This window comes from Brienomyrus brachyistius, chromosome 4 (assembly GCF_023856365.1).
Source record: "Brienomyrus brachyistius isolate T26 chromosome 4, BBRACH_0.4, whole genome shotgun sequence".
Taxonomy (NCBI): domain Eukaryota; kingdom Metazoa; phylum Chordata; class Actinopteri; order Osteoglossiformes; family Mormyridae; genus Brienomyrus; species Brienomyrus brachyistius.
The window spans coordinates 11,341,596-11,366,015 of record NC_064536.1 but is presented as its reverse complement, the minus strand read 5'-3'; the positions used below and the strand labels follow the sequence as shown (position 1 = coordinate 11,366,015).

General features: G+C 41.7%; 1 protein-coding gene across 3 annotated transcripts in view; it reads right to left on the bottom strand.

The window, feature by feature from the left end:
- Window positions 1-24,111, bottom strand: part of mapre2 (microtubule-associated protein, RP/EB family, member 2) — a 34,973-nt gene extending 10,862 nt beyond the window's left edge. The window contains exons 1-3 of one of the 3 annotated variants that reach the window (XM_049011473.1): window positions 24,036-24,111; window positions 16,118-16,174; window positions 15,874-16,000 (exon numbers count right to left, since the gene is read on the bottom strand). Coding sequence is in view for 1 of the 3 variants with exons in the window: in XM_049011471.1 (XP_048867428.1) it covers window positions 11,781-11,902 (122 nt within the window). In the remaining 2 variants the exon portion in view is untranslated. Of the gene's footprint in view, window positions 1-11,780; window positions 12,045-15,873; window positions 16,001-16,117; window positions 16,175-24,035 lie in introns of those variants that run through there. The other 2 variants (XM_049011472.1, XM_049011471.1) reach the window with 2 other exon arrangements.
- Between the last annotated feature and the right edge of the window lie 309 nt (window positions 24,112-24,420).

The following is a 24,420-nucleotide window of genomic DNA, read 5'->3' as shown; positions in this document are numbered from 1 at the left end:
CAGTACAAGGCTACGGGGGGAGCCTGGAGCTTATCCCAAGAAGCACAGGACACAAATCAAGACACTGTGGATAAGACACCAGTTCAGGAAGGAAGGAAAACAGAGTCAGAGACACAGAGGGACAGAAAGAGAGACAGAGAGAGTCAGAGACGTAAAGAGATGGAGACAGAGAGAGTCAGAGACGTAAAGAGATGGAGACAGAGAGAGTCAGAGACGTAAAGAGATGGAGACAGAGAGAGTCAGAGACGTAAAGAGATGGAGACAGAGAGAGTCAGAGACGTAAAGAGATAGAGACAGAAAGACAGAGACAGGCAGAGACCACAGAGAACAGACACCAAGCTCTCAAAAAAATAAAATAGTAAGAAAACCCTGAGTAGGTGAAACGCATGAAAAGGAGGAGAACACACACGAGCCCCACCCGTAGAGTGGGGGCAGGAAGCAAATTCACAGCCCTGGAAGCACCAGGTTACAGTGAACATTTTCCAGTAAACACTGGTACCCTTTACATTTTGGTTGTCAGAAACGTATTTCAATTCAATACATTCGCTTTGTCCAGTCCCTTTCTTCAAAATAAAACCGAAGGTAAGGATCTTAGAAGCTAGAGCCAGAGTCGCGAAGGACAATATAGCAAGAAAACGACTGACAATCGACAGGAAATCCCCTTCAGCTTAAAAATAGAAGACAATCTTTCTCCTCATCTTAACTGAAAGCTAACAGGCAACAGATCCAAGCCGATTTGGGAAGTAACCTCTTCGCCACATCGTGCAGAAAGGAACTGAACATTGCGCATTGACCCGTATCGCCAAGATCCAAGTCAGCGGAGACGGACACCAGAGGCCGGGTTCTGACAGGGTACTTGACGACCGGATCATTACAGGCTTTGCCATACATTATAAGGTAGTGGTGGGTACTACTCACAAATTTTAAACACTAATGTTTTCCAGGTGAGTACTTTAAGCCAAAGCAGTACAGAAGTACACAATTCCAATTCTCTCTCCTGGGAAAAAAAAAAAACAGTACCCAGTACTGTGCCAAAGGAGCATGAACCAAGGACAAATTAGTATTTCCATTAAATTATCTAAAACCGCCATAGTACCGAGGAAATTAAAAACCACTGTGCAAAACAAGCCTTCAGACAACTCGTATCCATAGGGCAAGGACATGACCTTGGAGGCAGGTTCTAGCTATGCTTTCCTGGTCCGGATTGGCGCCAAAAACGGAAAGTTCCAGTGTCACTCCGAGGATGGGCATGGAAAAAGCAAGAAAAAAAAAAAAAAAAAGACCCATTTTGGCGCACTGAATGTGGGCCAAAAATGTTAAGAATTTAAAAAGTGCTTGCAGTTAACAGCCATTTATAACATGCATCTATATACAGTGAAAAAATACAAAGCCTTTCCAGCAGAGGCAAGAGAAATTAAGCAGGTAGTCCATGCATTAAGCAATACACCTAGACATTACTTTAGACGAAAACGTTTAGCAGACACTTACCCAAAACGACGTACAATCGAGAAAGCAGGGTCAGACAGTCCCTAGAGTAACCGTGGATTAGGGCCCTTGCTCTCAAGGGCCCCACAATAGCATTAATATGACGGCCAGGGGATTTGAACCAATGACCTTACGATCACATTAATAGGGCCCTAACCTGCTGAGCCACATACCATATTATCAGAAACCCTTCTCAGCGAGATGATGCTATTGTTTCACTGTTAGATTATTGTTTGCTTACTAGACCTCAGTTCTTGTGGTTTTAAATATTCAAGCTAAAACTTGGTAGTAACTGTTTCTGAATCCAGCGTCCGACATTGTTGGGGTCTAATGTCAGTCAGACGAATGAGCACAACATCCTCATGTCCCCTTGGCCATTTGCCAGTGTGAGTAACAAGAGCCGGTCAGTCCCCTGCTTGAGATGAAGCACTGACTCACGGCAAAGAGATTAGCCAGGTCCTGATATGCCACAGACAGCAGATACTTACGCTGCAGTGAATCAGTGATGGACTGCAGAGCAGATGGAAGCCAATACAGCCCAATACCTTAAAACACCCCCACTATTTTTCTTCATTTCAGATAACAGAGCAAAGGTCAGTAGTAGCTCATTCCCAGCCACACTTAAACCCCCGCCTGAGTCGTCTATGTGCACGTACAAAGGCACATCCCGGCCAAATGACCTGTTTTTCTCTCTCTCCCCCCCTTTCTCTCTCTCTCACACACACACACAAACACACACACTGTACATGATCTGTCCCTAAAGGCTTCAAGACCAACATTCTTAAGCTGCTTTGCTGTGGCCCAGAGATGCATTTCTGATTAAACCCCTGGACACAGCTCCTTCACCATAAACAGAAAACGGCTCCATGGCTGGGATGATTGATAGATAACAGGTCGCTGGTGGATAAGCAGATTGGGGGGGGGGGGGTCACTGCCTTGCTGTTGCCCCATACCTGTAAGCCAAGAACAGCTTTTTAAGTACCTTCAACATGACTCCCCGCAGCCACTTTAGGGTCCGCCCACAACCTCAAGACAAGCTGTTCAGATGAACGGGTGAGTAAATATGAGGGTCTGTGCATGTTCTTTGTGTAGAAGCATTGCTTGGTGCTGGGTTGCATCCTGCTTAATGCCCCATGTCTCCTGAGAAGCTAGTAACATTAAAGGGTTTATGATGCACGCATACTCTCACGTAGTACATAAATTCATAAATTCAAGCAGGAGTGAACTTTATACCCAAACATTTCTAGGAATTGATTTTTTAGGCGATAGCAACACAAAAAAAATGGAGGGCTTCTCTGGAAAGCTGGACATCGGTCATTTAAAATAAGGCTATTGGTTGGCGGTAAAGCGACTAATAGAAGATCATGCAAGTCAAAATAAGTTAGAATCTGAATGCACCAGTAAAAGGACAGACGCTCGCACTAATACCAATACGTTTAACTGGGTAACATTTAAATTAAGCAGCCAATCCCTGGAGTTGTGCCAAAATAATTAAAAAATACACCTTCAGCGCTACATCTACGGATCACTAGTTATGTGGGGAAAGTTATGCTGCCAGTGGCAAATGGGTTTTGACAAAAAAATAAATAAATAAATAAATTCTGTCATCAATTTCTGATGAGCAAAAACCAAATGGAGAGCTCCAGAAAACTGAGGGGCTGGGCTGGGCTGAAAGGGGAAGAAGATCTATGTCTAAAGTAAAAAATGAATTGCAGATCCGAAATCACAGCGAGATTTTTTGGTCAAAACCCATTGGCAACATAAATTTCCCCAGATAACTAGTGATTCGTCAAAGTACTGGTGCGAATGCATAAACAGTGACTTATCACAGCCAGACCATCGTAAACTCATAAAGATTTGTAATGGTAAAATGAGGACTGTACTGATGAAACTTAGGCGGGGGGGCACAGGTACACAGTTTGCAAGTCTGAATATGAATCTGGATTTCATAAAAATACAAGATCGTTGTGACATTTACTTACGATTACTTATGCAAATTTACCTACACCGACTAAATGATAGCACATTAGTGGCTACAAAGTGTCTAAACTACTCTACATAAAATGAGAAACTGTAAACCTAGAGTGCAACAGGTACAGTGCGAACTGAATGTGTGAATCTCATTGGAAATGTCACAGTAGATGTGTACTTGCGAAATCTTTTCCTATTAGTAAAGTTAGACACATACATAAGGTGTTGGCTTTTTTATTTTTATTTTTTTTTTTACATACAAATCACTTTAGACGTAGCGATCTCCATAGTCTACCATCATCTTCTACCAACTGGTCTACAAAAAAACAGAATGCAGCATCAGCATCACCTAGTAAAAGACCACAGCAAAGTGTTGTGTAGGACACAAAATTCACAGTTAATTTCAGTTTGGCAAGAACACAGAGGAAACCACCAGAGTGCTGTGAGAAGATTCTGGCCCTACGCACCAGGGCAAATTAACCAGAGGGCAGAATTAGAAGTCAACAAATCCTTACCAGGACACACAGGCCATCGTTTCACAAGTCAAACCAAACAACTTTCTAAAACGAACACACATTGAACCAATTTAATCATGGAAATAATGAAGCCTGGAACGCGAAGTTCATAATCAGAATTCTCAAATGAAGTGGGATCTACGCTAGGGTAGCAATGTATTTCGTAAGTGTGAGAGATTAGGGTAAGCGTGGTTTCCTCACACTGTCGGGGTCACAGTAATTGCAAACAGATCACCAAGTTTAACAGGGCACGCAAGTTATGCATTAAGAAACAGCTGAACAGAATACTATGGTCAACGACAGTTTATATTACATACTGGACTGGAAGGTCTCCCAGGATGGCAAACAGCTGGCCATTTTCCTTTTATTTACCCTCCCTGTATGAGGAGCACTCAAAAGCAGCCAGAAAACAGAATGACATAGAGCATCCTGTGTCAAGCCTTAGTCTACTGCCAGACCAGGAAAAACACTGCTTGCTTTACTTCAAATTAGCTAGTTAGCTTGGAATTGTCACTGAAGTTACAAGCAGTCATACCAGGCAGAAGGTTTTCTGCTAATTACGAGGTTTATTTGTCAAATGAGTATATTTAATTCCAACAGTGACAGATTTAAATGCAGCCACCACAAGACTGACAGTAAGATGTTTGCTTACTCAGAGCAAAATGATTCAGGGGCGCATTTGATAGCTGCAGAATCAAAATCGTCAACTCTCTCGTGACATTTTTTTAAGGTTCTGCTATAACACCGGTACGACCTTCAATTGTATTATTTGTGCAGATGCTAGTCTTCTTGGTGCGGTCGCTGAGGATCTTGCGTTCGGAAGTGCACGTCATCCACGTCGTCTTTTTAAGAGGGTGATGTGACACATGAGCAAGAGCTGAGCTCCATTCATTAATGTAGTTAGTGTCCGTTCCCAGGTTTCATTAGCAGAGTTTGGGCGCTTTTCCACTTCATTGACTTCCGGTCAAGGACCAGCACCAAAAAGGACCATTATTTAATGTGTCAAACCAATTGGGGTACTTTTTTGGTACTTTGGTAGTTTGGGGTGGGACTTGAAACGCTTTTCTTGTCAATTGGTTATGCAAATAGCCTGCCTCAAACACAATGTAACTGCCATCTTAAAATAAGATGAACACAGAAAAAAAGGTAAAAGCTAAAAGAAAATTTGAAATAATAATAATAATAATAATAATAATAATAATAATGGATGCAAAGACAAATGAAAGACCCGAGCTTAAATTGCGATCTGGTTGGAAGAACAGAAACAAAAATATCAGGATGGCATGACAAGAAATACATAGATTTCTCATAATCCAGTCTAGTAGTGATTTAAACAGCAAGGATGAAAATGATGACTGTCCCTGAGAATGCATGCAGCAGTGTTTCCCCTGTCATTATATTAGGGGGGCGCCCCGCCCCCCCCCAACGGCACCTCCCGGCCCCCCTTGACGGTCAAGTTAATTTTATTAAATGTTATTTTCTATATAGCGCCAGATCACAATAGAAGTCATTTAAAGTTACCTTTCCTATAGAACAGGTCTATACATTGCCCTTTTATTAAACAAACAATATAGCCTTATGTTATTTATCTTATTTACACAACAGCTTGTCATTTTTGTCTCTACACGGTCGCGCGTTTACAATTCTCCTCTGCTCTCTGTATGGCGCATGGTGGAGTTCCGTCCCGATGCGCGCACACAGACATGTGCACATACATTCAGGTGAGCACGCTCCCACCAGCGGACAGAGCGCGCGCGTCGGAAAATATGTCCCGTCAACCACCTGAAAAGCAGACAAAAATATCTGCGTTTTCTAAACGCTCCCAGGGTGGTGAAGATTGCAACACTCGCTCTCCTGGCCACCCCCTAAAGCTGTAAACCTAGGGGAAACACTGCATGCAGTGATCATGCAAAGCAGCGAAGGTACTAGTTTTTACACCAGTAGGAAACCAACACCTTGAAGTACTATACTTTTGGTATTTTCTTGACGTACCAAAAGTATTGTCACTGGTGCAGTAGAAAAGTGCCCTTAGATTGTTGTTTTTTGTATACAGTGCTTATACAGTACTTATTTTGTATATAGTTACCTTGCTTTAATCTTCAGTCTGCACACACACATCAGCCCACATGATTATACATTATACCATCTATTTAGTGATTTGTATTTGTTAAATTCTTGTCTGTGACCTCATCCATCCATCCATGGATTACCACGCATCTCGACAATCCATTAAAGCATCATCAAAAGTTTGAATTGTAAGGTCATACATTGTCTCTTCTCCTTTGTGTTTAGGCCTGTCCCTTGACAAGCAATAGCGAAAACATGTCAGCAATACAAACAGAGAGAGATCTTAGAGATCTTTGTAGGTACTTTGTGCCACAACCCAAAACCCTGGGAGGCTGGATCAGGTGTACTCTCTGAATACATGTTCACTATGGACTTTTCATTGGACGCTTTTACAAAGGAGGAGGATTGCTACCTCTCAGAAGTAGTATTCCAAGACAAAACCAAGTGGAAACAACCACCGCAGGCAGGTCTGGAGGTATCTACATATCGCATTTTGCATCCTAGACGCAGCTATACAGATTGGCCGTCTGAACTCTGTAAGCAATTATGATCGCGGCCAAGCCGGATTGCAAGTTGTCCACAGACTGTTCGCAAAATGAAACACGTCTGGAAGCATGTGTGAGCCAGCTAACATGTGCGCACACACACGCATAGCTGACCAGAAAATACTTACAAAGAGAATAACGGAGAAAGCTTTCGCTTGTCAATCTAGTTTTTCCACCACCACATTCTTAATAAAATACTTAAACTAATTATCACATTTAGAGCCAATAATACCTACTTATACAGCTGAATTCTTCTGAGTCATAATTGAGTTTGAAAGACCATTTGAAACTGCAAATATAAATCCTAAACTGAAAGATATAATTAGTTGAAAAAAAACCACTTTTAGTCTACCAGTATTTATTGCTCAACTAATTCTATTTTATTAAAACAAAGCAGCTGAGGTATGTGACCTCATTCCCGTATTTTGATAAATCAGTAGCACAAAGGTTTACTTCTTCATTTATTGAGCTGAAAATGATACGTGTGAATGGAATATACTGGTTAAACTCAGAAGCAGGTTCAGAATCAGCCATGACACAATGAAAGCATATAAAACATTCCATTTTTACAGTACTTATTGACTTCCTCACTTTAACACATTCTGACATCAGGAATATGTAGCGCCACACTTCACTAGCTGCAATGTCCTGGCATTCCAAACACGCACACATGTAAATAGATAAGGCTCAACCAATCCTAAGATCCTGCTCACATCCCCTGCTAAGCCAGGAAGCCCTGGCAACTACAACACAATCTATTCATCCCTGACCTCCAAGTTAACATGCCTGAAGGACCCACCATATCCCTACAGGATACATCATAAAACCAATATCCACACCGACACACAAAATGCAACAGCGTCATTAACAAGTGTCAAAAGCCTCAGGCTGGGATATGGTGACCACTTTCTAAGGTTACCCCTACTTGTAATCCCATCCTCCTAGCTGGGCTTCTGGCCTGCCAGATCAGACCGCTCTAACTTGTTCAGAAACGTGTCATCCAAGCTTCAGCATAACAGAAACTGAAAGTTATGACACTGGCCCCTCTGTGGTGGAAAGAGCTTCCCTCAAGTCTGAGGACAGCTCTTCAAGGATGGAGTCAAAATCTTCATCGCTTTATTTGTTGCCACATTTGTCACTACATTCGAGAGAAGAGGCGTATCATTGCTTTCTTGATTAAAAGTTTTTTTTGTGTGTGTTGTATTCATTTGTAAATGTTGTCCTATGGCATGAACTGAGTAAACACCTATTGTCACTATTTTACAACAGTATTCTGCATCCATATTCTGGAGTTAAACAATGAGACGTCTCATATTTCACAAGGAGAGCATTGCTGGGCACTTGGCAATGTTTGTGTTCGTTTCTTGCTGGATGCACTTATTTGTTCAGACATACCTTACTGCATGCCAAACTAATAATTGCAGGTTTAAAATCTCATATTCATTGCATTAAGGGACATGTGCTTCAGATATCAAGATGCAGACACTTAATTTCAATACAACTGCATGTGTACCCTGCAAAAGAGTTTCTTTCTGCCCTGGTTGTTTCTCTTGCATATGCTTCCTGAGATGAGTCCTTGAGGACCCCTCCCCAACGATCCAAATTTCTGCTCCCTCCCAGCACACCTAAACAATCAGGCAATCATGAACACCAAATAACTGGTGCAGATGAACTGCGAACTGTCTGGGAGTTCCTAAAGACTAAGTTGAGAAACACTGCCCTAGGCTAAAATCATGACCCTCTAGTAGAGAAGCATTTGGAAGACGGAATGCTCTTTAACTTCCTTTTGAATCTCCTTCTATGAGTGGTATTCATAGCGACAGTAACACAGATGTAGTCTTACAGATGTGATGGACCTTTGAGAGAAAATAAAGTAGGAGAAGTTACAGGAAAGCCTGTGGGAGCCTGAAAAGGCATTACACTTGCATTGAGACATACTCTACTTAAAGAAAGATTCTGAACACAAGTTATTTACTGCAAGCTTAATATAAAGCATTAATTATGGAAAATGCAGACAATAGACATGGTTACTTAATGTAGTCACACAAATGTGTCTACTAAATAAATGCAAACGGTCATCCCAAATGATCTACACTACAGTTTTAGTACTGGTGTCTTTTAGTAATACTTATATTCCATTTAAAAAATAAATAAATAACCATGCCTCTTTAATAATTAAGATGTCACAATGAGCTTTAAAATTAAACAGACAAAAGATACAAAGGTAGGCTGTATCTTCGGAAACCAGTTAAACTACTGCTACCAACAAAAGAATCAGCTCTGAATTACAAGCTACCATTTACACAAAGCCATAAGGACAAGTGAATCCCAGTACAACTCAGACGCAGGTGGGAAGACCGATAATGAAAGTAGCTAAGCTCTGGTGACAGCAGGCAGGATGCATGGGCCACATGTAGGGAAGATGGCTGGAGAGAGTCCTTAACCTCAAGAACAAAAACAAACGCGCTAGCAAATCGCTGAACAAATCAAAGAAATTCATGTTGAGTGAAGCAGAGATGCATGGGTACAAAAAAAAAATGTTTAATGTTCTTTTCTGTAGTCATTTTTCTAGGTAGATCAAGTATGCACTTACAGTGGATGGATGACATTCTATATGTGATCCTTTCAAACAAGATTCATAAGGCATAATAAAAATTAACAACCCAAAAGAATTTGCAAGGCAAAAAAAAAAACTTAAAAATTCAGTTTTAGATCAATGCAAAAAAGCAAAAATTGATTTATGCAAGCCAGTTTGGCATTTAATTTGACAAATGAATCTGTTGTGTTGAGCAGGCATAATGATTGTAATTTATGCTTTAAAAGTATTTTTAACCAAATTTTTTTTACAATCTGAAGATATGCACATGCATTTAATTTAATAATGAGGATTGTGGTTACAAAAGTTACAATTATCCATTAACGGTACAGGCCTGTCTAAACATGGAAATCAGTATGTTTTACTTGCGGCATTAGAAGGTATCACATTAAAATTGCCATTAAAGCAGCAGCTCAGATATGCGTGGTTACTACCTTGTAATTCAAAGTGCGCAATATTAAACTAGGCCATATAACCATAAATTCACAGCATCTTGTCACTTGCACTAGTTGCACGTGGGTTGCTCGTTAATTTAGTGGATTATTCTTTGTCTTCAGTAGGGCCCCTGCTAGCAATCAGTGACAGATGTGTGTGTGTCTGTGTGTGCTGAACTCCACATGAATGGACGGATTTCATTATGCAAGCCTGTACATTCATTATCACAATGTGGCAATAGCAAAAAAATAAAATGAAAAAAAATCAGTGTCAACTTAAGGTCAAAATACAGATTTTGGTTCCCCCAGAAAGCGGAGCTTGAAAAAATATTCTAGAAAGAAGTGGTTCGTCTAATAATTGTGAGTAACCAACAGAACAAATGAGCCAATAAATATAATTGGAAAGTTGCAAATTTTAAGCATTCACTTCCTTCCTTTAATGAATATTTACATGTACACCAGTGGCAATGCCAAAACTGAGGTTTACAGTAAATTCCATTCTACAAACAGGGAGTCCAGTGCAAAGGCATCAAAAAGCCAGCCTTAGGAATAAGAAAAGTGCATTTATTATTAAATGGCTTGGCAGACAGCCTCGTTAGGAGCTATTTACTCAGCTTACAGTGCTCACACAACCTCAGCCAGAATTACCAGCCTCTTTTATTCTTACTCATTCTCAAACTTCATTAATGGCCAAGACTAAATAAAGAATATGGGTTAGCCAGATTTATGTACTAATGCTACAATAAAACAGTAGGCACAGACAAGCAATATGAATGTTAAATCCAAAGCAAATGACAAGAAAAGCTCTTAAAACTTGCAAGGGAGGTTTCCAAAAATCAACGATTATATGCTGGGGAACATCCCAGTGCAGTCAATGGACAAAGGTTACAGAACGCCAAGAATTTCAACATATTTTGATTGTATCATTGTATCATTTGTATCACTTGCAATGTAGGGAATTATATACAACAAAGTAGCAATCACTGCTTATTTTCCTACAGAGGGAGAACGACGTGCATATGATAAAAAAAAGATGTACACGTTATTGCATGCGATGCTGAGTTATGTTTTGACGCGACACTATTAGGACAGACCTATTATACTGCAAAGGCGCCACTATCAGCACAAGAACGCAAATATCATCTCAATTGTAATAATGGCGTGTGGTAATTCACCGTGCATGTATCGATTTAATACTGGTTTGGGCGAGATTTTCTGCAAATCACTGCTCAATGAAATGCGCCAAAAACACAAGCCTGCACTCTTCAGCACCTTGGCGCATTTCAATAAGCAAAAAAAAAAAAAGAAGAAGAAGAGATCAAACACCCCTGACAGCTTCATCTATTCCCATTTAATTCCAGGCACTGCAATCATACGCTTGACCACGACTGCAGATGAACAGACTGGCGTTTTGGGGGATGGATAGCCTTATTTCCGCCATCACTGTTTACAAAATGGCAGTGTAAATATTTAAATAAGTATGAAGGCGCGTCTTCCAGTGCAGCAGCAGGGGAAAGCGGCGATCAAACGCATGCACGCTTCATAATGTTTTTATTTCCCTTTCTAAAACAGCTGACACATATAGGAACCCAATGCCATGCATGACCCATCAAAAAGGTATCTACCAAATAGTGACAGAAATTAAACAATCACTTGCATTGATGCAGAACAAAAAAACGGTTACAACACGCATTTCAGGGTGAGCGCATGCTACTGATCCCCCCGTTATTACATACCGACGGTGCAGTTACAAAAAGGGGGTTTCCTTTTCCTAAAAATGGGATAGGGTTACGGTTATAAAGCCCAGTAGTGATTTCACGCCATTCGCGGCCTTTTCGAGGACCACCGCCATTAATGTGAAGGCAGGAGCAGACACCTCCGTGGGAAATGATGGGAACACGGCCGGAGGAGGAAGAGACGGATGGAAAGGAGGAGGAAGAGAAGGATGGAAAGGAGAAGGAAATACGCCCATTGCGTAAGCCGGGCTTTTGGAAGAAAAACGGGGCTGGGCGAGCCTTACAGCCACGCTTATTAATACAGCCAGCCGCATGCGATAAAACGTGACAAGTAATCGCCGAGCATCCCCATTCGCCGACGCCCGCATTCGCCGCTCCCTGCAGCCCGCTTGGCCGCCGGCCGGCCGGCCGCTCCACAGCCGCCAGATTACCTGTAGGCGCGCTCGCCTCTCACGGTGTTCTTCCTGTACGGAATGATGTTCGTTCCGTTATCTTGGATGATGTCGTTGTTATTCTCTCCATTTGGGGACAATGCTTGGGTGGGACCGGGCATTGGGGCTCTCCAAAAGCGGGACAGAATCCTGTGAGTGCGCAAAGCAGGCTACGTATGAGCGCCTCAGCCGCTGCTGCCGTTGCTGCTGCTGTTGTTCGCTCTCTCTCTCTCTCCACTTCACCAGCTCCTCACAGCCGCTCGGTGCGCCGCGACGTCACGCGCAGCAGCGGTCATGTGACCGCGGGGGTGGGGATCTCCATGGCAACGGGCGAATCCAGCCAATGAGAGCGAGGGAGAGTCCAGCCCTTCCTGATCGTACTCGCCAAATATGCCGAAATAGCAATGGCGCTCGTCCAGTTTCGCCGTCTTATAAGCCAAAAATCCATCGCGTATCCAGAGTCCTAACATCACCTTTGTTAACGACAAATTCCTGTTCAAGACAAGAATTTCCGAGTTGTTGAATTTTAGGCAAGCCTACAAGCGCCAAATGCTAAACCGATTATCCCGACCCCAAAGATTGCGTTTACTAAATCCATTGGAACCAAAATCCGGCCCAGCAGTAGTAAAAATCAAAACAATATCATTTTCATTTTCGGCAGAGGCAATAGTGCATCACAGTACATATCTGAGTGTAAAGAAAATTCAAGTATGCAAAATAAAGCAATGCAAATTGCATTCCTGTCAATAACTGTGCCACCTAACGGACCTCTGGCCGAAAATACATCTTTTAGTCACGCGAAATACACACCCAATCAAACCCTTTTCGCTAACACGTTTATATCCACCGTGATAAAAACGTACTTAGGTTTGTACGATATATTTACATTTTATTGTACAAACATACAGTCTGCGCTGGTCTGTAGACCACAGGAGGAAGTATGGCTTTGTATGTAATCACTGTGTACCGTAAGCATACGATACATTTCTGTTCATTATAAATGATTAATAGAAAATCATGTCCACAGAGCTGATAGTTATCTTAACATTAGTTTAGCATGTTTTAGCGGCCAGCTCTTTATATACAGTGATAGTAATATTTAAACCCTTAATTTCAGGATTTGAATTTACAGTTCAGATTCAGCACGGTAAAAGCTATTACAAATTAAGAAAGACAAAAATTATATATGCAGTAACGAAAATTTAAGTTAGTAATTTAAGTTAATTAGCACCACCAAGTGTTCAGAAACTTCCATTGCGCTTCAGGCAAACCCAATATAGTACGTCTTCCTGGCCCATCCAAAAGAACAAATTTAATACTTCACACTAAAAGGCTTTCAATGCCAGATTGAATTCTTAATTATGCTATTTAAAAGTATCCGTGGAAGTCATAAATACACGCACGCAAATACGTAACACTATCGCATTATACGGTTATCCAGCAATTCAGCATTTGCCACCCTATGCCAGGCAGTCCCAGTAGTTTTCTACAGCTTAGAAAAACAAGTCAGACTGGAAGTTTTGTCGTTACTAGGAAGATTTTAGATTTGCAGGCAGAATTACACATCCCACCGACTAACTATTATTATTATTCACCATCTCCTTTTGCCAGTATTAATTGAACTAAAGGAAGCACTATGATGCAACGGGAGACAGAGAGGTAAGGAGCACAAGTTAATTACAATGTGTTGCTGCACCCATCATACGAACCACCTCAGGGATGAGAACCTAAGTGTAGCACTGCAGCGGGTGATACCTCAGCACCACACTAGTTTAAATGGACCAGTGAGAGGTTTTTTCCAGGGGCTGGAATGCCAATCTTGCCACCAACTCCCAAAAATCCCCTGTAAGTCAGAGGACCTGCTTGCAGGGCTGGATGTAGAATAACATCATACCCAGGACAAAGCAACTGCAGATTAAGGGCCTTTACTCAAGGGCCCAACAGAGTAGGATCACTCCTGGAATTCACAGGATTCGAACGAGCAACCTTCCGACTGCTGGTACAGATCCCTAACCTCAGAGCCACCATTCCGCCCGCAACAGGAGGAAATGGAGAATAAATCATGAACTTTGACTCCAAGCAGCCTTAACAAAACAAGAGTAAACCCTAGAGTCAGATCAGACAGAAGTCTGCATTTCGGTATCCCAGGGAAGCGGAAAGGTCCATCCCTAGGATGTCAGAGACAGGAAAGCTGAAACAGCACCCCCCTGACACAGAAGTGCCAGACTGTTGTTCAAGTCCGTGTTAAGCTCTCTGGCAAACCATGTCAGGAAAAACTCTATATAAAAATGGAATAACTTAGATATAACAGTACGGTACCCTGCAGTACATACACTATATGGACAAAAGTAGCATTATTGCTAAGTATAAGCATTTAGGAACAACAGAAATTCAGCCACTGTATATAAAGTGGCAGACCACTGCGTAAAAGATACCAGCAGTCCGTTTACTCAATAACTGAAGAGTTCCAGACTTCCCCTGGCATTAACCCCAACGCAAAAACTGTATGCTGGGAGCTTCTTGGAAAGGGCTTCCATGGCCGAGCAGCTGCGTGCAAGCCTCACATCACAAAGTGCAATGCCAGGTGTTGGATGCAGTGGTGTAAAGCATGCTGCCACTGGACTCTGGAACAGCGGAAATGTGTTCTTTGGCGTGACAAATCACACTGCTCTGTATTGTGCCAACTCTAAAGTTTGGTGGAGGAGGGCTAATGGTTTGGGGTTGTTTTTCAGGGGTTGTGTAGGAACCCTTAATGCTTCGGCATGCCAAGACATTTTAGACAATTGTATGATTCCACCTTTGGGGAAGGCTGTTTCTGTTCCAGTATGATTATGCCCCAGTGCACAAAATAAACTTGTTGATTGAGTGAATTTGGTGTTGAAGAACTTGACTGCCCCACACAGAGCCCTGATCTCAACCCCATTGAACACCTTTGGGACGAATTAGAATGGAGATTGTGAGCCAGGCCTTCATGTCCAATATCAGTGCCTAACCTCACAAATGCTCTTCTGGATGAAAATGCAATAATCACCCAAGACACACTCCATAAACTCGTGGAAAGCCTTCCCAGAAGAGTGGCAGCTGTTATAGCTACAAACTCCATATTGATGCCTATGGATATAGAATGGGATGTCGTAAAAGTTCCTGTAGGTGCCATGGACGGGTATTCTAATACTTTTGCCCATATAATGTATATATTGGACAAAAACCAAAGGGTAGCATTACTAGTAGGGATGAGAACCCAAGTGCAGCTCTGCAGTGGGCGATACCTCAGCACCACACTAGTCTAAATGGACCAGTGAGAGGTTTTTTCCAGTGGCTGGAGTGCCAACCCTGCCACCAACTCTCAAAATTCCCCTGTACATTTGAAGACCTGCTTGCAGGGCTGGATGTAGATTAACATCCTACCCAGGATAAAGCAACTGGAGGTTAAAACCAAAGGGTTAGGGTCACTAGATTTTACTAAAGGTGGTAGAGAGCTGAAAAGTTACAGGGCATTATGAGTTAAATAAGTAAGATATAAAATTTATGCTTTCATTAACATCTCATTAAAATTTAAATGAATATGCATACTAGCCATTTTGTTAATTATTCTAGAAAAAGTGCACTTTTATTATTTTTTTTTAAACAAATTGTTCATACAGTATAGAAAACCAAAGGACATTGGATGTTCTACAAAAGAGCTGCCTACATTCAGCCAGATACAGTGATTATTACAGTGAGCTGCTGTTGCTGACTAATCCAGATTATGAGCTTAACATTTTACATTTACACACATTTTTATTTAGCAGGCGCCTTTGTCCAAAGTGATGTACAACCGAGGCAAAAAGTACGTTAATCAACATGCATGCCGTCAAGGCGTCGTCTAGGCATAGGTACATTTCAACGAAAAGTGAACAACAGTGAGCTATAAAAACAAGAGTCACATTACGACAATTGGTAGCATGCACTGGCAACACTGTTAATCGAAATTGAATCTCTGGAAAGCACTAATACAAATGAGAAAGCGAGAAAGAGCCCAAGTTACCAGCATGCAATGAGCTACCAAAGCTTAATATGTTAAACTAAAGACTGTCAAAGGACCATCACTGACCTTCATATCTCATTTCACATTCAGGTGCAGTGGTGTTTTGAAACTGGTTTCAACAAGTCCTGCATCTTCTGGTTTTGCACTCCAGATGTAAAATTTCCACATTTTCCACATGCACTTCTACAAGAATCTATAAGCCAGACGCTGCTAAGTAAGATTTTAAGTGACATACAAAAAAATAAAAAAATAAAAAAATAAAATAATAATAATAATAATAATAATAATAATAAAGTTTTCGAAAACTCACCTCTTTCATCCAGTCTCCAGCCACCCCACAGCCTGTCCTCTCCTCCACTGTGCTGATCTGAAAGACAAGGTGTGACCTTTCGTTCAGCTGAGCGTCAGGACAGTAAGGGCGAATGGGAATGTGTTAGGGGGACACAATAGCTGCATTCACAGGGCACAATGGCAATCTGTTGTGGCATCTCTGTGCTCAGCAGATGCGATGGTACCACTGCGGCAGCAGCACGATTGACTGTGATCTTCTTCGGGATACACTCTCTTCATGCAGCTACACATTTACTACAGACGCCCTACAGACGAGCTATGGGACCGCCCCATCGTGGTCAAATCTGTACAACTGTGGTTCTCTGGATCTGTAAGGTGCTTAGACAGATGTGAGCGGTTTGCGGAAACTGAACAAACGGCTGAGGACTAACATCTGACTGGGATTTAACCAGGAGCCTTTACAACCCTATCTGCCAAACACAGTCCTACTGGGAACACACTATTCAGATCCAGTGTTTTGTGTATCAGAAAACCAAATGATCATTTAGAAACCAGTCAATTAGATCCCCATTTGATTCCTTGATCGAGTTTCATGGCTGATATCTAGGCCTATTAGTCTTGTATAGGTCAGACTGCTTCGGGACAGCTGAAGACTTTTGGATGATTCATCGCTATTGTATTTTTTTGTTATTGTAGTAATATGCATATATATTTATTATTGTAGATATATAATTTTTATCTGTGATCAACAGTGTGTCAAACTGTGAAGATGCTGGAGTTTCTCAGGCCAGCCCTTGAGGTCCCCCAGACAGTCCTCATATTTGCTCCCTCCCAGTTCCCAACAAACCCTTACTAGGTAATTAGTGTTCTTGATCACTCGATTGATTGGTTCAGGTGTGCTGGGAGTTGGGAGGAAGCATAAACACGGACTGTCCGGCGGTGCCCAAGGACTGGGTTGAGATTAGAGCCGAGCTTTACTGACCCTCGCGAAAATTTCTCATAAAGACCGGGATGTCGATCTTTAAGATGCTTCGCCAGGTTTGACGTGCTACTTGACTTTGTCGTCACAACTCTGAGGTAGAGGAATGTCTGTATATATAAAGTTAATTTGCTCAGCAAAAAACATTTGCACATTCTAAGTAAATTTGGAAGTGCCAGGCGTTTCTTTGGCACCCTCGTTAGAACGCCAACCACCTGGTTATCAATTCACAGCGAAGCACTAAAGCCCGTGTTTGTGGGGACTCATTGGGCCCCATGCATCTGCCAAGCTAAGGGTCTGTGCACTTGTCATGTTGTATAATAACTTGACTGTTTTGAGGCCTACTTTCCTTTTCCTTGGTCTATAAGCAGCTTATGAAAGAGAAAGTTCACTTAAACATTAAGTTCATTAACAAACATGTTTAAAGAAAAAGAAGTAAACTGTTGGTTTGCCTCTGTCTACCAGACAGTTGTATTCTCACAGACAACGCAATTATACAAAAAGGTCTGCATCGATTAATTTTACCTTTTAGAAAGTGCATGACATATTGACGGACACCTTCTCTTTGATCATGCGCATGCCTGTTTGTGGTCAAACAGGAAATCGAACAAACAGAAAGGTAGGCTAGCAAATGACATACCGTTCTTCTGTGTCAAATGAAGCTACTAGGAAGTTAACTGTGTGTGAATGGTGCGTGTGTCCTGCGATGGTTTGGCACGCCATCCTGAGGCCAGGCATTCCTTACATAACCAACGCTCACGTGGTATCCAGGAGGAATGACACAGAACCTCACTATCAAACAGCGCAGCCTCGCTCAAACTCACCGCGTAGTACCATCTTAGTTATTCAATTATTTTATGCTTTGCGATCAATCTGGTGAAAGTGTTGATGAATCACTGTCAGCCTGTTCTTCCCTGGCAGGCACATTGTCAAAACCTTTAGCACTTTTCCACTCCCCGTAGCTGCATGCGCTATGCAATTCAAACGTGCATTTAATGAGACAAGGATGAGACAAAAGCAAAAAAAAAATATATATATATATAGATCCAAAGCATATTCCAGGCAGGCCATATCCTGTGGTAGGCAGCCGGCATAATTTAAAATTACCGCCATTGAAATGTTAATTCAAGTCACCCATGTTTTCTAGAACAGAATACAACAGCATAGTGCTTCTTCATTAATCCCCATGGGGAAATTCTTTTTTGTGCTTTGCTCCATCTTGCTCTCCATACAGGTAAGAGCAGGCTTGGGAAAGCTGGGGGTTAAGGGCCCACTGACATGTACCTATTTTCCCCAAGGCAGGGTTTGAACCGGTGACCTTCTGATCACAGATACAAAGGCTTATCCCACTGAGGCATACACCGCTACCCACACTAACCCTTCAAGCACACATTCATACATGTCACCTGCCCATAATAATCCCATATATGGTTCCACTACAGGGATTCACACTGCTGTTAAGTTCATGTGCAATTCCTGCTTGTTTATGGCTTAACACCTGGAGCACTTATGGCTTTAGCTGGTCTCAGACATGGTTCACATTCAAAACACCAGATACTGAACCCAAATAAGACAAATAAATTACTCCTCCGGCTTATAAACAGTGCTCTATTTGGATTACAATGAGTGAATCATGCCACAAGCCTCTATACCGTTTTGAAATCAGCTGGAATAACTAACTTCGAGAAGGAACGTCTTAAAAACCGCCACAACCTGTGAAGACCTGCAGGAACATATCAATGTGTCCGTCTGTCAATCGGCAAATTACCCGTTTTAACAAAACCATGATTTTTATCATTGCTGTCACCAAAAGATGGTAGGTTCCATTAAACTAGACACCATTCAGGCAACTGATCTTTTTCCTGGTATGAAGAACCTGAAATTACAGCACACAGTACACACCCTGCACATAAGCTTTTGACAAAGCTGCCAAATCAATTATTCTTCTCTCAAACGGGAATTTTGCCTTGAGGAGTTTTACCTTTTCCGTTAAGGATTTATTGTATCCACGTAACTATTTTAAAATACAATTAAAAAAAACTCCTCAATTCCAACCCACTGATGCTTTAAACATTTAATACTAATAATAACAATAATAATAACAACAACAACAGTGCCCCACCAAGAACCAATAATTATGCATTTAGCCCTTATTCTACCAACATATACATGGGCATTTAATCATTTAGTGTCTGAAGGCCATCACTATGGAGGCTTTATAGCAAAATAATAATGGCAAAATATTTCATATCAAAGCATTATTAGTTATGCAACTGATGGCATCTAAAGAAAGAGATTATTTTTGCACTTACAATTAGTTTGCAAAATTTGTAAAACAAAAATCTAATCCATTTTTTGAGCATTTTTCAATCCCATTGATTTTGTGTTTATTACATGGCATGTACATGAGTTAGCCATATATGCTGCATGTTTGCGTTCTCAGCACATCCTTGGCTACTCAGTTACGTCATAATTTGATGTATAAATGCTAACAGTCGGGGAGGCATGGTGGTGCAGTGGTTAGCCCTGTTGCCTCATACCTCTGGGACCCGGGTTCGAGTCTCCGCCTGGGTCACATGTGTGTGGAGCTTGCATGTTCTCCCCATGTCGTTGTGGGGTTTACTCCGGGTACTCCAGTTTCCCCACACAGTCCAAAAACATGCTGAGGCTAATTGGAGTTGCTAAATTGCCCGTAGGTGTGCATGTGTGAGTGAATGGTGTGTGAGTGTGCCCTGCGATGGGCTGGCCCCCCATCCTGGGTTGTTCCCTGCCTCGTGCCCATTGCTTCCGGGATAGGCTCCGGACCCAATAGGATAAGCAGTTTGGAAAATGGATGGATGCTGACAGTCATGATATCCTTTTTTATGAGGAAAAAAAACTACTTGCACTTTAGCAATCCCAAATTTTTCTATATATAATATAAAAATTTGGAGGCACCACAAATATAATCTTATAAATGTGGAGGTTAGAGGAATGCATGGTTATATCTGTATTTTTAATTACATTATAACAATTGAAAGACACTGAAATAGAAAAGCATTGTGTAGTTTATGATAGATGAGATAAACACAGACATATCAGAGTTTTAGTGTCTAATGCTGAATGTTTACCGCTATTGTTTTTCTCCATATATACACACACTATGACTGGTAAAGTGAAATTTTAGAATGAAACTTTTAGTCGGCATTTTAGCCTCAAACAACAAACCAACGCTGCAGCATGTCATTGTGTTTACATGTGGGAGGTGTTCCACTTACACAATGTGTGCCTTCTATTTCATTTGTTTTAACGGAGTTCTGCATCAATAATTGTCTTCCTATTAAATATAATGCTGTTATTTCTAGTAGAACTCCATCTAATTTGAGTATTTTTCTATTTATTTATTTATAGGCTTACGATATAGTTTTTTTTCCCCCCAGAACAGTATTACATGGATCACTATGGAGGCAAATATGCTCTTTGTTGTCTGGGTAATGTGAGTAATATCGATGTTTTATGGATTATTAGGGGTGCGTTTTGGTAGAAAATGTATGCGGAATACTTTAGCACACAATGTTGGATGACTAGATCAAGTTCTCTTGATTCCACCAATACACAGTTCATGACTGTGCATTATACTTATCCAAAGTTATGAGCCTAAGATTAATTGAAAAGATCAATGCATTTTGCGCTTGTCAGGTTCTAATGGCTAATACATCTTGCGGCTCTTATCCCAAGTACAATCCACATTATTACCTAAAAGCTTATTTACCATCCTTTAATTCTGTTATCACTTACACTTCAGTAATTTCAAATAACATTATTTGTGTTGCATGTATATGATTAAAAAAAAACCATTTGGGGTCTTTTTGACCCCAATATAAAATAGTTGAAACAAACAGTCGTTCAAACTCCAACACGTTTTTTGTCTTTTGATACAAAACCAGCTCAATCCACAGTCATTCAAACGTCAGCAATTTTTTTAATTTCATTTTCTTTTATCTTTCAACAGAAAAATAATCTCATTCTTTACTTTGCCTTATTTTGTCTTTCGATACAGGAGCAACTAAAGCTGAAGTTAGGACTGCACAACATCACACTGCAATTTAATCGCTATTATATGATGCGTGCTCAATAATCAGCAGGGCTTTAGATGACAGGTGAAACATTTGCCTGGGTGCCGACTTTTTGTGTGTCATATAATCGCGATTAAGTCACAATGTGATATTGTGCAGCCCTACCTGAAGTCATTAAATCTTCAACACTTTATTTTGTCTTTCAATGAGAAACAACTAAACCTTCATTGTTAGCCTTCATCTCCTCTGCGATATCTAGCTTGTTTGATCTGATGGTGGCCACATGTGTCAGTCCATCTTCTAGTAAGGCTTCATTTAAGGGAACACGCATGAAGATATTGTTGGCTGTGAAATTTCTGCCACTCTTGCATCAAGTCCCCGCAAGCTCTTTGACCTTTGATTTACTTCTAATTCCCGTGCAGATTGTCTGCCAAGGTCTGCTTCACCTCTGAGAGGGTAGCTGGTCTCTGCATCACAATTCCACCAGATCTTTATCCCATTTGTTAGGCTTGGATGCAATGTATTGTCGGAAACTACACTAGCCTCTGAAACCAACAAGTTGCTCATCTACACACGTCTCTGCCTGGAAAGAAGTACTTTGGGAGCTGGGCTACAAACATTGTCCATATATCTCTGAAAGGTGCATGCTTGTCTGTCGCCATTTGCTCTCTTGTTACTTTGTTGCCGAATCTCATGCATCTCAAAATCCATCCATCCATCCATTTTCCAAACCGCTTATCCTACTGGGTCGCGGGGGGGGCCGGGGCCTATCCCGGAAGCAATGGGCACGAGGCAGGGAACAACCCAGGATGGGGGGCCAGCCCATCGCAGGGCACATTCACACACCAGTCACTCACACATGCACACCTACGGGCAATTTAGCAACTCCAATTAGCCTAAGCATGTTTTTGGACTGTGGGGGGAAACCGGAGTACCCGGAGGAAACCCCACGACGACATGGGGAGAACATGCAAACTCCACACACATGTGACCCAGGCAGAGACTCGAACCCGGGTCCCAGAGGTATGAGGCAACAGTGCTAACCACTGCACCACCATGCCTCCACCGCACCTCAAAATTTGTTGGAATTTTGTTCTGGATATAGATGCAGTAAAGACAGGTTTCCACTCAATCTATGACCAAAGGGAATCTACTGACTCATGGTTATCCCCTGCTATGATCAAAAGGCCAATGGGTGCTTTTATTTCCATGTCATCTACCGTTTTCCATTTATCAATAACGTTGCAATAACATTAATCATCTCTGGGGTCTGGAATTTGTTTTTTTAAGATTCTTCCACTTTTGTGCGCTCTGCTGCCTTTGTTACATCTGGGTGATTTCTGACGGCGCTAGCTGCAAGTCTTCACTCTACTGATGGAGAATTTTTCTCCCAAACTGTCCCGTTTTTGCAAAAACATGGTCCGTCACTGGCATTCTCTCTTGCACCGACTGCGTCATTATGCTCCATGCCATAATTCTGCCCACATGCATGGCTTACAGCTCTGCTCTTACTCCTAGCATAACCCCTGGTTCTGGCCCATCCCCTTCTTCGTCTCCCTTCAACCAGCAGTGCCTAGGTGGTACTGTGAACTCTTGAGGATCCGGCAGGGTTAGGGCCAGTCTCAGCGTCTGGGTGAGCTTCAGGTACATTTTCAGTATCACTGCATTCAGAAACCACTGGAACACGATCCTCATAACCAGTCCCTGAATCGTCACTCTCCGCATCTGGAATTTATCTCCAAACTTCAATGCCAAATCTGACCTGTTTCGATCTGCTTGCCATTTCTGCCTAAAAAAACAAACACTGATGTTAAACTATATTATATACTTATTGAATGGATTTTTTAAACATATCTTGGTGCACTGAGAAACCTACTCCTCCTTACATATCCCTCCTTCGCACCCTCCCCCTCTGTCGCTCCCCAAAATTCACATTTGTCTTTTTTCCCCTATTTTACAACCTTATCTTGCATAATAGACCATAAACCTTAAACTAAATCCGATAGTTATACAACATTTCATGATGAAGTTATGTATTGTATTCCTGACCGGACATATCTTACCTTAGGAACAGCAGTATTTCAAGCTGTCGAAAGAGCGACATCTGTGTCTGTCTTCTTCAAAATGACAGAGTGTCCCCCCCTTTACATTAGGACCCATAGCAAACATTATCTGAATAAATAATTCAATGTATTAAAACTGCATAGGTGGAACTTCTTTGTACGTATTGAACACGTTTGTATTAAAAAAAAATCAAAGCAGAAATAGAAAACAACGATGAGACGTCATTAGGAACAAATTGACTGACGAACTCGTACAAACAGGAATGATGAGAGAAGAGCACCTGTGCGATATGACAAAAATATATCTGTGGACCCTAGTCGGTAGGGCGGAGGGTAGTATATTTACGTGAGACATGGGTTCGAGTCTGTCCAGTCAGTGTTGCTGAACGCAGAATATGAAATTAAAACACATAAGTGTTTTTTTTTTTTGCTTTTACTGGCTTAACAGTTAGTAAAAGACGCGAAGTTGCCTCACAGTAACCGGAAGCGGCGATGCAGCTGCATGCGAGACCGAACGGCACGCAGTGCAGGTTACATGCACAGCGGCTCGGGAACTAATGTCCGGCAATCCGACATTATACCCCACGGTTACAAAGTTTTCCCCCCTCCCCTGGTAACTTAGTGTGTATGGCATTAAGATTCAGAACCACAAGCATGACCATCGCGCAGTTATTTGCGAGCAGCCAGCGGACGGGTCTGCTTAAGTTCCTCACCACTTTCATACTTTCGCTGCTTTTAGATCCTGAATCGTTCCCGGGACCGCACACTGGCTCAACGTGACAGCAAAACACTGCGGGGAAAATAACTAGAAATATAGATAGGAAAAGGAAGGTGACTCACCACGCAGTCGCCAGCGCTTCCTTTTATGCCGATTGCACAGGCGTTTTCCCCACTCACCCCACCCTCACCATCGATCTGCGCTCTATCACGTGAACACGGAGCGGCGTTTTATTCAGCGTATCATAAACGCTGCTTACTCTGATTGGTTCATTTCAAAATCGGTGCTTTTCCGACGTATCAGAGCCCAAAGCGCTGATTGTAAGTTCATTTGAATGAGTCGCTGATACTGTGTACATACATAGTATAACAATTGTATCTTTCACCCCAGATTGTTTCACTTTCTGTTGTTAATATTTAAAGTAGAGATAAAAGCTGAACATCTAATATTTTTATAACGCCTTGCATTTTTTGTAATTATTTGCAAGGCATTAACACAGTATGGAAT